The sequence below is a fragment of the Saccopteryx leptura genome, chromosome 2, assembly GCF_036850995.1.
Source record: "Saccopteryx leptura isolate mSacLep1 chromosome 2, mSacLep1_pri_phased_curated, whole genome shotgun sequence".
Taxonomy (NCBI): domain Eukaryota; kingdom Metazoa; phylum Chordata; class Mammalia; order Chiroptera; family Emballonuridae; genus Saccopteryx; species Saccopteryx leptura.
In genome coordinates, this window is record NC_089504.1 from 154,128,080 (window position 1) to 154,143,214 (window position 15,135).

The window sequence follows — 15,135 nt, forward strand, 5'->3', positions numbered from 1 at the left end:
GCAAACAGGACATTCCAGAGGCCTAGTGAACTAATTCTTCACTGCAAAATAGTTAAGCAGTAATGAAATAAAAGATATTTACCAAAATTTTAATCATCTGGGAACATGCTTATATAGATATTGTTATGTTAGAAAATCAGGACTAGAATACATATACAGTATTATCTTGATATATACAGTATGATATACAAATAGTGTTAGGTATCTGCATTGTGACATACATAGATAAAAGACAGAAAGAAAATGCACAAAATATTACATAATTATCTCTGGGTGATGGAATTACGGGTATTTCCCAAATTTTCAACAATCAGCAATCAGCATACATTATTTTATTATTTAAAAACAATTTTTAAAAAAATATTATTTCTGTCTTAAGACAGAACATTTTGATGGTTGCCATATGAGAGGAGGATTGGGGGGGATGGGTGAAGAAGGTGAAGGGATTAAGAAGTACAAGTTGGTAGTTACAGAATAGTCATGAGGATGTAAAGTACAGCATAGAGAATATAGTCAATAGTATTGTAACAGCTATGTGTGGTGTCAGATACTAGGTTTAGCGGGATGGTTACTTTGTAAATTATATAAATGTCTAATCACAGTTGTACACCTGAAACTAATACAACATGTCAACTATAATTGAAAAATAAGATTTTTAAAATAAATACATAAATAAAGTTATATCTCTTTTATAACTGTTCAGTAGTAGAGAAATTTAAAATATTTTATAAAACTGTTGGAGATATGTAGAAAAAATTATAAAAGGAAGAAAGGATTAAAATTTGAAGATGAAAACTAGATTTTAAGACTCGTTTTCACATTTTTAAGTTTCTGAAATACAGTGTATCTTATAATCCATGTATCTGTGACTAGGTAATTTTTTTCCCTGTAAAGCTGCTACTAAATTGATTTATAATCAGTGATACATTAAAATCAAGGTTTAAAGCAAATCAGCAGCTCAGATGTGAATGAGCAGGCTAGAACTTTGCTGCAAGAGGGACCACTGAGCTCTTCTGCCACCTGTGTGAGATTCTTAAGGCTAGAATCTCACTCCTTGAAGTAAAAGTAGTCTTCATGAGAAAAATTTCAAGTGTTCTTAAGAGATTTGTTAGAAGAGCTAATGTCCTTACTGTACAACTATATATTAGAAATTAAAGATAATTATTAAAGAACCATCCTAACATTGTAGCAATGATTTTCTAATTCAGATTTAGCCAGCTTTCACTGTGGCTTGATTGTCTTCAAAAGCAATCTAATTTTAGTAGGAATTCAGAAGATGTTAATTCTAATATGTGTACAGTCAATAAATACTTAACAAATACCAGGTAGAGCAATTCATAGTGCCTTTATCATTATAGCAAATCCCACATTTGAATGAAACCACATAAGTACTGTCATATAATAAAAACATATTTTTATATTGAGTCCCAATCAGTGATTTATTTTTTCCAGACAACAACAAGGCATAAAGTACTTATTATGGAATTTTGTCCATGCGGGAGTTTATACACTGTTTTAGAAGAGCCATCTAATGCCTATGGACTGCCAGAGTCTGAATTTTTAATTGTTTTGCGAGATGTGGGTATGTTTGTTTATTTATATGATTTTATGCATATTTGTATATATAATTTAATCGCATTTAAAAAAAATAAATTTTCACATTCAAAAACAAAAATCTGTATGCCATGCTTTCTTAGATATGACACCAAAAGCACAATACAAAAAGAAAAAAGTAGATAAATTAGACTTCATCAATATTAAAAACTTTCATGTTTCAAAGGACAACATCAAGTAAATGAAAAGACAGTCCATAGAATGAGAGAAAATATTTGTAAATCATATATCTGATAAGGATTTTTATCCTGACAACTCAATAAAAACTCCAATAATCCCATTTAAAAATGGGCAAAGGATTTGATAGACATTTTTCCAAAGGTGATATACAAAGGCAAACAAGCATATAAAATGATGCTCACGATCATTAGTCATTAGGAAAATGAAAAAGCCACGAAGTTACCACTTTGTATCCACTAAGATGGCTAAAATAAAAAAGACAACATAGTACAAGCACTAGTTAGGATGTGGAAAATTGGGACCCTCCCATACAGCAGGTGGGATTGTAAAATGGTATAGCGATTTGGGGAAACAATCCAGTAGTTCCTCAAAATGTTGAACATAGAATTACCATATTACTTAAAAATCCCATTGCTAGGTATTTACCTAAAAGAACTAAAAACATATCCACACAAAAACTTTTATTCCAGTATTCATAATAGCCAAAAAATTGGAAACTGCCCAAGTGTCCTCCAACTGATGAATAAACAAAATATGGTTTATATGCAGAAGTGATACATGCTGTAATATGATACACCTTGAAAAATTATGCTAAGTGAAAGAAGCCAGACACAGAAGTCCACAATATTTATGATTTGATTGATGTGAAGTGTTCAAAATAGGCAAATCCATAGAGACAGAAAGTACGTCAGTGGTTGCAAGGGATTTGAGGGGAGGGCAGAGTTGAGTGATGGCTAATGGTTTTGGGATTATTTTTTTGGCATAATGAAAATGTTCTGAAATTAGTGGTGATGGTTGTATACTCTGTGACTGACTATTAAAAACCATTCTTTGAAAGGATAAATTTTTATATGTGAATTTTATCTCAATAAAGCTGTTAATAAAAATCAAATATAACAACCAAAAAGAATAAGATCTTGGAAAGAAATGAATCAATATTTGAGGAGTGGAAAAAGCCTAGTTTTAAAGAAAGTGTAAGATTACTGGGAATTTTTGACCTTGACACTGAAAGCAGTGTGGAGACCATTTAGGTGAGGATAAAATAAGAGAGAAACAATTAATATATGCTACAGCCAGTTTAATCAAATAGAAATTATAGATCATTGATGACCTTCTTAAGTATACTGGTAGCCTTCAGTTTTCATAATTAAGTGTTGATACCCTTAAACTTATTTTCATGTGTTATATTCGGATATTCATCTATTAACTGTCAAATGTTCAAACTCAGTGACACTGCTTGTCAGGCAAAACAGCTTAATTTCAGCAATGTGGCCACCTTTACCCTTAAAAAAAAAGGAAAATGGTCTTTTTAGCAAAGCATGTTAGAAATATATTTTTATGGATACAAGTGTGACACTTGATAACTCTTTCTATTACTTTTTTACTATTTTATGTAGTAAATCCAGTTTACTTTTTATGGAACTTTTTCCCCAAGGTAAAGAATTGGGAAACTGTAGTCAAAGATTGTTGTCTTTCTTGGGAATCTTTATTCTTTCTGTCTTGTTTTGTTTTACTTTTTAAAACATTAAATAAGTTTCAGGTGTACAATTCTGTATTACATCATCTGCATATTGCTTGTATGCTCACCACCCAGTTTAGTCTTTCGTCACTATATATTTGACCCTCTTTACCCTTTCATCCTCCCCTTACCTCCCTTCCCTTTTGGCAACCACCCACCCTTCTGTTGTCTGTGACTATGAGTTTGTTTTGCTTGTTCATTGCTTTCTGTTTTATATCGCACATGAGTGAAATCATATGGCTCTTATCCTTTTCAGACTTATTTCACTTGTCATGGTACTCTCAAGATCCATCCATGTTGTCTCAAATGGCAATATTTCATCATTTTTTATGACTGAGTAATATATGTATCACTACTTTATTCAGTCAGCCATCAAAGGACACTTAGGTTATTTCCATGACTTGACTATGTGGAATAACATCTCAGTGAACATCAGGGTACATATATCTTTGAATAAGTGTTTTCAAATTTGGGGGATAGATACCTAGAAAAGGGATTGCTGGGTCATATGATAACTCTTCTTAAATTTTTGAGGAACCTTATACTGTTTTCCATAGTGGCTATATTAATTTACATCCCCACTAGCAGTGTGTGAGGGTTCCCTTTTTTCCACATTCTTTCTAACACTGGTTATTTCTTGAGTTATTTACTGATAATAGCCATTCTCACAGGTGTGAGGTGGCATCTCATTGTCGTTTTGATTTGTATTTCCCTTACAGCTAGTAAAGTTGTACATTTTTTCATACATCTGTTGGTCATCTGCATGTTTTCTTGGGAAAAATGTCTGTTCAGGTCCTCTGCCCATTTTTAATAGGTTTCTTTTTGTCAAGTTGTATGAGTTCTTTGTATATTTTTAATTTTAGCCCCTATATTGGAAGGTCATTGTCAAATAACTTCACCCATTCTGATGGTTGGCTTTTTGTTTTGCTGGTGGTTTCTTTTGCTGTGCGGGGAATCTTTATTCTTAAGTTTAGGCAGATTGCCCACATGTATATAACCAAAAGTAATTCAGGAAGTCATATGCTTAAGACCATTTTTCCCCCCATTTTCCTGATGGTTACTTAAGGGAAATTGGATTATTCCTTAAATCAAATTGATCCTTATTATTCTAAAGCTTTTTATGACTCAAACACAAGATACAAAATATTAATACCATGTATTCTTTCATTAAAATGACTTGGGGTTAACTTATGGAAAAATTTTATATTTAGTGAATGAGTTATATCGATGAATTTGACATGCACAGATAAACACATAGACACCTACATTATTATTTCCTTTGTTTATATTTATTGTTGTAGTGGGTGGAATGAATCATCTCCGAGAGAATGGCATAGTGCACCGTGATATCAAGCCAGGAAATATCATGCGCGTTATAGGGGAAGACGGACAGTCTGTGTACAAACTCACAGATTTTGGTGCAGCTAGAGAATTAGAAGATGATGAGCAGTTTGTTTCTTTGTATGGCACAGAAGAATATTTGGTAAGTCATGCATTACTAATGTGATTTAAAGAAACTGGATAGGATGTGAGGGTGATCTGGCTGTGACATCTGTCACCCCATTGATTGCCAAGGCTGATTTGGCAGATCTGGCTGGCTAGGTGGGTGTCCCCTGCCTCCCTCACTGCTCCATGTGCATCCCTTCCAAAGCTGTGTAGAGGACAACCTTGCCCGATAGAGGAAAGGACCGTTCTTTGGTCAAGGGTATCCGAGTAGCTGTGCTCCCCTGCCTAGAACCTCCAAACAAGCTCTCAAGAAGCTGGATATATTGTAACTATGGGTAATTGGTCAACCAATTAACTATACAAATGAAGTTTTATAACAAAGATTAAATTTTCTATTCTAATGAATATGGTGTGAAATGAGGGAATTAAATATTTGTTTCTAAGGGTACTGTCATTTTCTGTCAAAAATTCTTGTAAGTTTTATAATTCTTAAATTCTTTAATTTTACCAGTACTGTGGATCTGTAGTAAAAGCAAAATCACTCTGCTCACTCCAGAAGCATGTAGGTGGTAAAGTCTCCCTTTTTTATATTCCCTGTAGAGCAAAATTCATTATACTTCTGAAGCAAGAGAATCTATTCAGGAACACTAGTTATTGAAAGAGAAGGACATTGTTAGAAACACACACAAAAAATGAAATGGCTTTGGACCAATCTGACTTGAAATTCTAGAAAGCTAAAAAAGCTCTGATTGAAACGGTTCATGTAGGTGTCTTTGTGTGGAGTTAGTAAACATTCAGACATGTAAAAAAATATTCTGGCCTGACCTGCGGTGACACAGTGAATAGAGCATTGACCGTGAATGCTGAGGTTCAAAACCCCAGGCTTGGCTAATCAAGGCATATATGAGAAGCAACTATAGTACATAATTGCTTCTCACTCTTCTCAACTCCTCTCTCCCTTTCTCCATCTCTCCCTTTCTCTTTCTCCCTTTCTTTCTCTCTCCCGCTCCCCCCTCTCACCCTCTTGTTCTCTCTCTCCCTCTCCTCCCCTCCTTTCTCTAAAATCAGTAAATTAAAAAAAAATTTTTTTTCTTAAGTGAGAAGCAGGGAGACAGAGAGACAGACTCCCTTATGTGCTCCAAGCAGGATCCACATTGTCAAGCCCCATGTGGGGCGATGCTCTGCCTATCTGATGCTGTTCCTCTGTTGCTTAGCACTCAAGCTATTTTAGCACCTGAGGCAAGGCCGTGGAGCCATCCTCAGCACCCAGGGTCAACTTGCTCCAATGGAGCCATGGCTGTGGGGAGGAGAAGAGAGAAATAGAGAGAAAAGAGAGGGTTGAGAGGTGGAGAAGCAGATGATCACTTCTCCTGTGTGCCCTAACTGGGAATCAAACCCGAGATATCCACACACCAGGCCAACACTCTACCACTGAGAGAACCAGCCAGGGCTAAAATTTTTTTTAAAAAAGAAAATATTCTGTTTATGTTTTGGGGGGTTTTTATTCTTTTTTTTTTTAATTCATTTTTTAGAGAGGAGAGGGAGAGACAGAGAGAGAGAGAGGAGAGACAGAGAGAGAGAGAAGGGGGGAGGAGCTGGAAGCATCAACTCCCATATGTGCCTTGACAAGGCAAGCCCAGGGTTTTGAACCGGCTACCTCAGCATTTCCAGGTTTTTATATTCTTGTCCCTGGCTGCTGGCTCAGTGGATAGAGTATTGGCCCTGCATATGGACATCTCAGGTTCAATACCTAGTCAGGGCACACAGGAGAAGTGACCAACTGCTTTTCTCCCCCTCCTTCTCCCCATTCTCTCCCTCTGCCACTCCTGCAGCCAGTGGTTCAGTTGGTTCAAATGTGGCCCCGAGCACTGAGGAAAGTTCAGTTGGTCTGAGTGCATCAGGCTTAGGCACTAAAAATAGCTCGATACTTGAGCATCGATCCCAGATGGGTTTGCCAGGTAAATCTCAGTCAGGGTGCATGTGGGAGTCTGCCTCACTATCTCCCCTCCTCTAAACTAAAAAAAAAAAAAAAAAAGAAAGAAAAGATTTTTTTAAAGTACATTTAACACATACTTAGGAAGTTTATTATATATTGTTACCACTAATTGTTCATGGCTCTGAGTTTTGTCTTAAAAGTGACTTTTTTCCAGTTGTATTCTGCTGTTGTAATTTTATAACAAGAATAAAGTCTAGCTGATCCTGTAGCTTTATTCAGATTAGTCTAAATCTGATATGAATTTGGTGTCATAAATCATTCTATCAGTATATAACACCAAATTAATCTGTAGGTATACTTTAATCATCTTTTAATAAGAGCACTTAAAATGGATTTACAGTTATCCAGCAAATATTTATGGAGTGCCTACTGTATATCAGACCCTGTGCTAGGCACTGGAACTTCAGTGGTAAACCAGATGCACATGATTTCTGCTCTATGGAACCCACATTCTAGTGGGGAAAATAGAAAGTTATTAAGTACATAACCAAGTAAATAAGAAATTCACATCAGTGAAGTGTTGAGAACTCAAAGGGTAATGAGATAAACAGTAATTAGCAGGATAAAGATAACTAGGGAAAGCCTCCTTTCAATCCTAAATGAAGTGACACTTAAATGGTAAAAAAATAACAAGCCAGACATTTGAAGGAAGAGCATTATAACCAGAGGAAACAGCACTTGCAAAGGTTTTGAAACAAGAATGACCCTGCCCTGGATGTTTGAGAAACAGAAAGGATATCAACTTGACTGGAATATATGAGTTAAGGGACAGGTGCTAGGAGTTGGAATTGGAGAAATAAGCAGAGGACAGCACGATCATACAAGCTAGTAATTTCAACACTATATGGTCACCCTCTTTTTACAATAAATAATTATTTTTAAATTAAGTGAGAGCAGGGGAGGCAGGGAGACAGACTCCCACATGTACCCTGACCGGGATCTACTTGGCAAGCCCCTTATGGGGCTTTGCTCTGCCCATCTGGGACATTGTTCTGTTGACTGGCAACTGAGCTGTTTTTAGTACCTGAGGCAGAGGCCACAAAGCCATCCTTGGTGCCTGGGGCCAACTTGCCCTAGCCAACTGAGCCATGGCTGTGAGAAGTGGGAGGAGTGAAAGAGAGAAAGAAGGGGGAGGGATAGAGAAGCAGATGGTCACTTTTCCTGTGTGCCCTGACCAGCAGTTGAACCCAGGACATCTACATGCTGGGCCAACACTCCACCACTGAGCCGACAGGCCAAAGCCAATAAATAATTTTCAATGTTCTCTTTAGTATCTTGAAATGAAATTGTTAGATATAATCAGTGTGAATACATAGTTAAAATAATAGCATAATACCTTAAAATATAAAGGAAATTATTTATAGTAAAATCATACATATTTAATATGCAAAAATTTAGGAAACACTTCAGTGGCAAACAAAGTATCAGAAGTTTACACCTATGTATAATATCACTTCCAATGCAACTTTGAGTCACACATCGCAAGTGGTGGTAGTATCATTGATATTTTACAAAGTAGTGAATGATAATTGGTAGCTTCTAACTAAATAAAGTAGATTTACATATAGCCGCATTCTTGTAGGTGCAAAGCACTTTATGTACATATAAAATGCAGATGCAGTTAGATCGTTATAAACAGACTTCTCATCTATACAAGTATCTGGCAGGATATTCAAAAGTCATACAGCAGGTGAGAAGCTTATTTTTCAGAATCGTTCCATATTTGGCAAGCTCTCTGATCTGTGGTCTCTGCCCACTAAATACCAGTACCCCTTTCTAGTTACTGTGATGACCAAAACTGGTCCCATACCAGTCTTCATGTGGTTGATCCCCCAGTACCAACTATTAATCTTTCTGTGTCTCCTAGGACCACAATTTAGCTTTTGCCTCTACTAGACTTAAAATAGAAAGAACAAAACATTAAATATATTAACTGCAAATCCATGCTATACTCTAGACTGAAATTTTACTTTAATTTTTTTCCTATTTGAGATTATGCACAGTTTTGTTTCACATGCAGTACACCAGAAGTTACTAAAAAAAAAAAAAAAAACAGCCTGAAGCTATGCAATTTAGAAATAGTTCCATATTTAAATTAAAACATTTCTCCTTTTGGAATTCCTGTACCAGACATTAAATCTTCTCTCCAATGTGTATTAACATCCAAAGGAAATGCCAAAAATTTATCTTCCATTGTTTTTAATATGACGGAGATCTTAATTATATAATCCAGGAACTTTGCAGTAGTTTATCCTTATGCTCCTTTTCTGAACACAGAAGCCCAGACCCAGCAATATCAAGCCCTGGACAAGCACATGATTCAGAAAGAGAGCCAGTTGGAACACATATGTCAACCCAGCATGTGTCAGCCACTGTCATTTACTCCCTGAGGATATTTTCCAACTATATCAATTTTTTGCACCTATTGAAGAGGTGCCCCCTTCTTTATCTTCTAGAATCTCTGTATCTCCTATTCTCAGGTGTGACTCCATGTCCCGAGAGATATCAGGTATGCTTAGGTATTCTTGGCCTAGTCACAGCATTATTTATACATCAAGTACCCACTGCCAGGTCAGAGATCTGGCTAACACTTCTTTGGGAAATAGTTAACGTGATATATGCCACAGAACCAGAAAAACCACTCAGATCCCATATATCTGGTAGGCATATGTTTGGACATTCACTTCAAACTCCTCATGCCTAGCATCTCTTCTGATTTCTTATTAAAATGTATTTCCCACCTGACCAGGAAGTGGTGCAGTCAATGGAGCACTGGCCTGGGATGCTGAGGACCCAGGTTCAAAACCCTGAGATCACCGGCTTGAGTGAAGGCTCATCCAGCTTGAGCACAAGCTCACCAGCTTGAGCACAGGGTCACCAGCTTGAGTGTGGGATCATAGACATGACCCCATGGTTGTTGGCTTAAGCCCAAAGGTCACTGGCTGAGCAAAGGGTCACTGGTTTGGCTGGAGCCCCCCAGTCAAAGCACATATAGGAGGGCAGTCGATGAACAGCTGAGGTGTCATAACTATAAGCTGATACTTCTCATCTCTCTCCCTTCCAGTCTATCTGTCCCTCTCTGTCCCCCCCCCCACTTTAAAAAAAATGTATTTCCCAAAAATATCCACCCCCCCAAAAAACCAATTCAGAGACTGTGACTCTTTGGAAGTCAGATTTATAGACTGCATCATCTTTTAGAAGCACCCTTCCAGCAGTGTTACCTGCATAGATTCCCAGTCTCTTGGAACACAGCAAAATATTACAAAGTCATAAGGCATTGGTTTGGCTTGGGATCATCAGGTGATGACTTTATTTTGGTCTAGAGTACACTCTTGTAGCTTTATCTTCTAAGAATCTTCAAGTTCCAGTACATAACTTCCATAAAGGCAAATCGCAGGAGGCTAAGCATGTATGATCCCTGGTTCTTTGCAGAGCTAAATATTCATCAGAATCTCTGTCTAGATCTGTGAGCTCCTAAGCATCTCCTGTCAGACCCATTTGTTCTCCTCGCTCATATAGTGTCTCCGGTGCTGAAGGACATGAACATGTGTTTAAAAGTTAGACCAGCTACTTATTTGGGTCACTGGATCCCCAGAGAATCCAGTCAGACCAAGTCCTCTGAATTAATTCTAGAAAATTTAATTTTCATCTTAGATCACATATGACTTATTCTGGTGGATTGCATATGAGGGATGAAGGAAAGGAATCAAGGCTGCTTAATAGGTTAGGTATGATGTATGAGCAACTGAGTAGATGATGGTACTACTAACATAGAGGATAAAGATTAGAAGGAAACAGATTTGAACGAAAAGACCAAATCTATATGTTAGGCTTGAGCTACCTTTTAGATATTCAAGGAAACAGTGGGATATATGACTACAGAGCTCAGGACAGGAAATAATTTGGGGAGTTATAAAATATAGACAGTGGTTGGATTCAGCTGGTTCGCACTGGTTTGACAACTGATACCAATACCTAATTATTTGTTGAGTTTGGTGAACTGGTTGTTAAAGTGGCACTTGTAGTCAGGATTCTCTTTAAGGTTGGTGACTGAGCAGCCACCCAATGTGGAAATCACAAATTTACATTCCATACTCTTTTTTAACATTCATTTATACAATAAACAGCATATTCTAAGCACCTTTAGTCATGTTTATTCCGTCCATAGGTGAGAAAAATTGCAAGTAAGAACGCCAATCAAGTAGCAATATGGAAATATCTTGAATAACAATTTTTTTTGGTCACGTATTATTTAATATTTTTTTATTAGTATTTTAAAACTTTCGGCCCTGGCGAGTTGGCTCAGCAGTACAGCGTCAGCCCAGCATGTGGAAGTCCCAGGTTTGATTCCCAGTCAGGGCACACAGGAGAAGCGCCCACCTGCTTCTTCCCCCTTCCCCCTCTCCTTCCTCTCTATCTCTCTCTTCCCCTCCTGCAGCCAAGGCTCCATTGGAGCAGAGTTGGCCTGAGCACTGAGGACGGCTCCATGGCCTCTGCCTCAGGAACTAGAGTGGCTCCTGCTGGAGTGGACCAATGCCCCAGATGGACAAAGCATTGCCCCCTGGTGGGTATGCGGGTAGATCCAGTTTGGGCGCATGCAGGAGTCTGTCTGACTGCCTCCTCACTTCTACCTTTGGAAAAATACAAAAAGAAATAAATTTTAAACTTTCTAATTTTGTGTAGCTCTTGTATTGTTCTTATTTAAGTATTAAATGTGAGTCCTGCCTGTGGAGGAGAGGTAGAAACAGCAGTGACTGCTGCAGCAGGCCAGCGCCGCCAACACCAATACCCAAACGCCTGAGGCAGCTGCAGAAGGGGTGGTGGGCCTGCAGACAGACCACACCTAGGGAACACAGAGGCCACACCCATTGGACTCCTGTGGCCACACCCTTCTTCTACACAGACAGAATGGGAAGGCAGAGAAATGCAACACAAATGAATCAAGAGAAATTCCCAGAAAAGGACTTGAATGAGTCAGATATAAACAAATTACCAGATGCAGAGTTTAAAATGATTGTTAGGATGCTCAAAGATCTTAGAACAGCAATAGATGAACATAGCGAGCACCTAAATAAAGACATAGCAAATATAAAAAAGGACATTGAAATAATAAAACAGAACAAGTCAAAAATGACAAATACAGTATCAGAAATGAAGACCACAATGGAAGGAATTAAAAGAAGGATGGATGAAGCTGAGGATTGAATCAGCGAGTTAGAGGACAAGATAAATGAAGGCACGGAAGCAGAGCAGAAAAAAGAAGACTCAAAAAGTCTGAAGGAAACTCTAAGAACTCTGTGACAACATGAAGAGAAATAACATCCACATCATAGGAGTTCCAGAAGAAGAAGAAAAAGAACAAGGGATAGAAACCTTGTTCAATCAAATTATAGCTGAAAACTTTCCTAAATTGATGCAGGAAAAAGTCACACAAGTACAAGAAGCACAAAGAATTTCATTAATGAGAAACCCAAAGAAATCCACACCAAGACACATCATAATTAAAATACCAAAGTTAAGAGATAAAGAGAAAATATTAAAAGCTGCTAGAGAAAAAAAAATACAAGGAGCCTCCATAAAGATGACATCTGACTTCTCAACAGAAACACTTAAGGCCAGAAGGGAATGACAAGAAATATCAAAGTAATGCAGAACAAGAGCCTACAACCAAGACTACTTTATTCAGCAAGGCTATCGTTTAAAATTGAAGGAGAAATAAAATGCTTCCCAGACAAAAAACAAACATACAAGGAATTCATTACAACCAAAACAATGCTGCAAGAAATGTTAAGGGGCCTGTTGTACACAGAACAAAGGGGGAAAAGAAGAAGATAGCTTTCAAAAATAAAATGACTGCCCTGGCCGGTTGGTTCAGCGGTAGAGCGTCGGCCTGGCGTGCAGGGGAACCGGTTCGATTCAGGGCACATGGGAGAGGCGCCCATTTGCTTCTCCACCCCCCCATCCTTCCTCTCTGTCTCTTTCCCTCCCGCAGCCAAGGCTCCATTGGAGCAAAGATGGCCTGGGTGCTGGGGATGGCTCCTTGGCCTCTGCCCCAGGCGCTAGAGTGGCTCTGGTCGCGGCAGAGCGACGCCCCGGAGGGGCAGAGTATCACCCCCTGGTGGGCAGAGCATAGCCCCTGGTGGGCGTGCCAGGTGGATCCCGGTCTGGCGCATGCGGGAGTCTGTCTGACTGTCTCTCCCCGTTTCCAGCTTCAAAAAGAAAAAAAAAAAAAAGAATAAAATGACAATAAACAACAACTACATATCAGTAATAACCTTAAATGTAAATGGATTAAATGATCCGATCAAAAGACATAGGGTAGCTACATGGATAAGAAAACAGGACCCATACATATGCTGTCAACAAGGGACACATATCAAAACAAAAGATACACATAGCCTAAAAGTAAAAGTATGGAAAAAAATATTTTATGCAAATGGAAATGGAAAAAAAAAGCTGAAGAAACAATACTTATATCAGACAAAATGGACTTTAAAACAAAGGCTATGGTAAGAGATAAAGAAGGTCACTACATAATGATAAAGGGAGCAATCTAACAGGAAGATATAACCATTATAAATATCAATATCTATGCACCTAATATAGGAGCACCTAAACATATAAAGCGGACTTTGATGGATATAAAGGGCGAGATCAAGAGCAATACTATAATTGTAGGGGATTTCAATACCATCCTAACATCACTAGTAGATCCTCAAGAAAGAAAATTAACATAGAAACAGCAGACTTAAAGGACACACTAGATCAACTCGATTTAATAGATATCTTCAGAACCTTTCACCCTAAAGCAGCAGAATATAGATTCTTTTCAAGTGCTCATAGCAGGGGTCCAAACATTTTACACAAGGGGCTAGTTCACTGTCCCTCAGAATGTTGGAGGGCTGGACTATAAAAAAAACTATGAACAAATCCCTATGCACACTGCACATATCTTATTTAAAGTAAAAAAACAAAATGGGAACAAATACAATATTTAAAATAAATAAGTAAATTTAAATCAACAAACTGACCAGTATTTCAATGGGAACTATGCTCCTCTCATTGACCACCAGTGAAAGAGGTGCCCCTTCTGGAAGTGCGGTGGGGGCCAGATAAATGGCCTCAGGGGGCCGCAGTTTGGGGACCCCTGGCTCATAGCATAGACCACATGTTAGGACACAAAAGTGGTCTCAACAAATTTAAGACGATTGAAATCATATCAAATATTTTCACTAATCACAATGGCATGAAACTAGAAATCAACCACAACAGAAACACTGAAAAATACTCAAACACATGGAATCTAAATAGCATGGGTTAACAATGAGATCAAAGAGGAAATTTTAAAATTCCTAGAAAAGAATGATAACGAACATACGACAACTCAATAGTTTATTGGACACAGCAAAGGCAGTACTGAGAGGGAAGTTCATACATAGCATTACAAGCATACCTTATAAAGCTAGAAAAAGCTCAAATAAACAACCTAACCCTGCATCTAAAAGAACTCAAAAAAGAACAGCAAGTAAAGCCCAGAGGTAGTACAATAGAAGGAAGGAAATAATAAAGATCAGAGCAGAAATAAATGACATTAGAGCAGGGGTCGGGAACCTTTTTGGCTGAGAGAGCCATGAACGCCATATACTTTAAAATGTAATTTCGTGAGAGCCATACAACAGCCTGTGTACGTTAACGCATTATCCAATAAAAATTTGGTGTTGTCCCAGAGGACAGCGGTGCTTGGCTCCAGCCACCTGCAACCATGAACATGAGCAGTGAAAAATGAATGGATTGTAATACATAAGAATGTTTTATATTTTTAACGTTAATTTTTTTTATTAAAGATTTGTATGCGAGCCAGATGCAGCCATTGAAAGAGCCATATCTGGCTTGCGAGCTATAGGTCCCGACCCCTGCATTAGAGGCTAAAGAAACAATACAGAGGATCAACAAAACCAAAAGCTGGTTCTTTGAAAGGGTAAACAATATCGATGAACCTTTAACCAGACTCACCAAGAGAAAAAGAGGACTCAAATAAAGTTAGAAATGAGAGTGGAGAAACAACAACTGACACAATAAAAATACAAAATATTGTAAGAAAATACTATGAAGAACTGTATGCCAAAAAGTTAACCTAGGTGAAATGGACAAATTCCTTGAAACTATAATCTTTCAAAAATCAATCTGGAAGAATCAAAATCTAAACAGACCGATTACAACAAATGAGATTGAAACAGTTATCAAAAAACTCCCAACAAACAAAAGTCCTGGGTCAGATGGCTTCACAGGTGAATTCTACCAAAGATTCAAAGAAAAACTAACTCCTCCTCAAGCTATTTCAGAATATTCAAGAGGAAGACTTCCAAGCTCCTTTTATGAG

At 37.8% G+C, this 15,135-nt stretch overlaps 1 protein-coding gene across 5 annotated transcripts in view; it reads left to right on the forward strand.

The window, feature by feature from the left end:
- Window positions 1–15,135, forward strand: part of TBK1 (TANK binding kinase 1) — a 53,660-nt gene that overhangs the window by 9,591 nt on the left and 28,934 nt on the right. For 4 of the 5 annotated variants that reach the window (XM_066369102.1, XM_066369099.1, XM_066369101.1 and 1 more), the window contains exons 4-5: window positions 1,453–1,582; window positions 4,615–4,796. In XM_066369102.1, the coding sequence (XP_066225199.1) occupies window positions 1,453–1,582; window positions 4,615–4,796 (312 nt within the window). The remainder of the gene's footprint in view (window positions 1–1,452; window positions 1,583–4,614; window positions 4,797–15,135) is intronic. The other variant, XM_066369103.1, reaches the window with a different exon arrangement.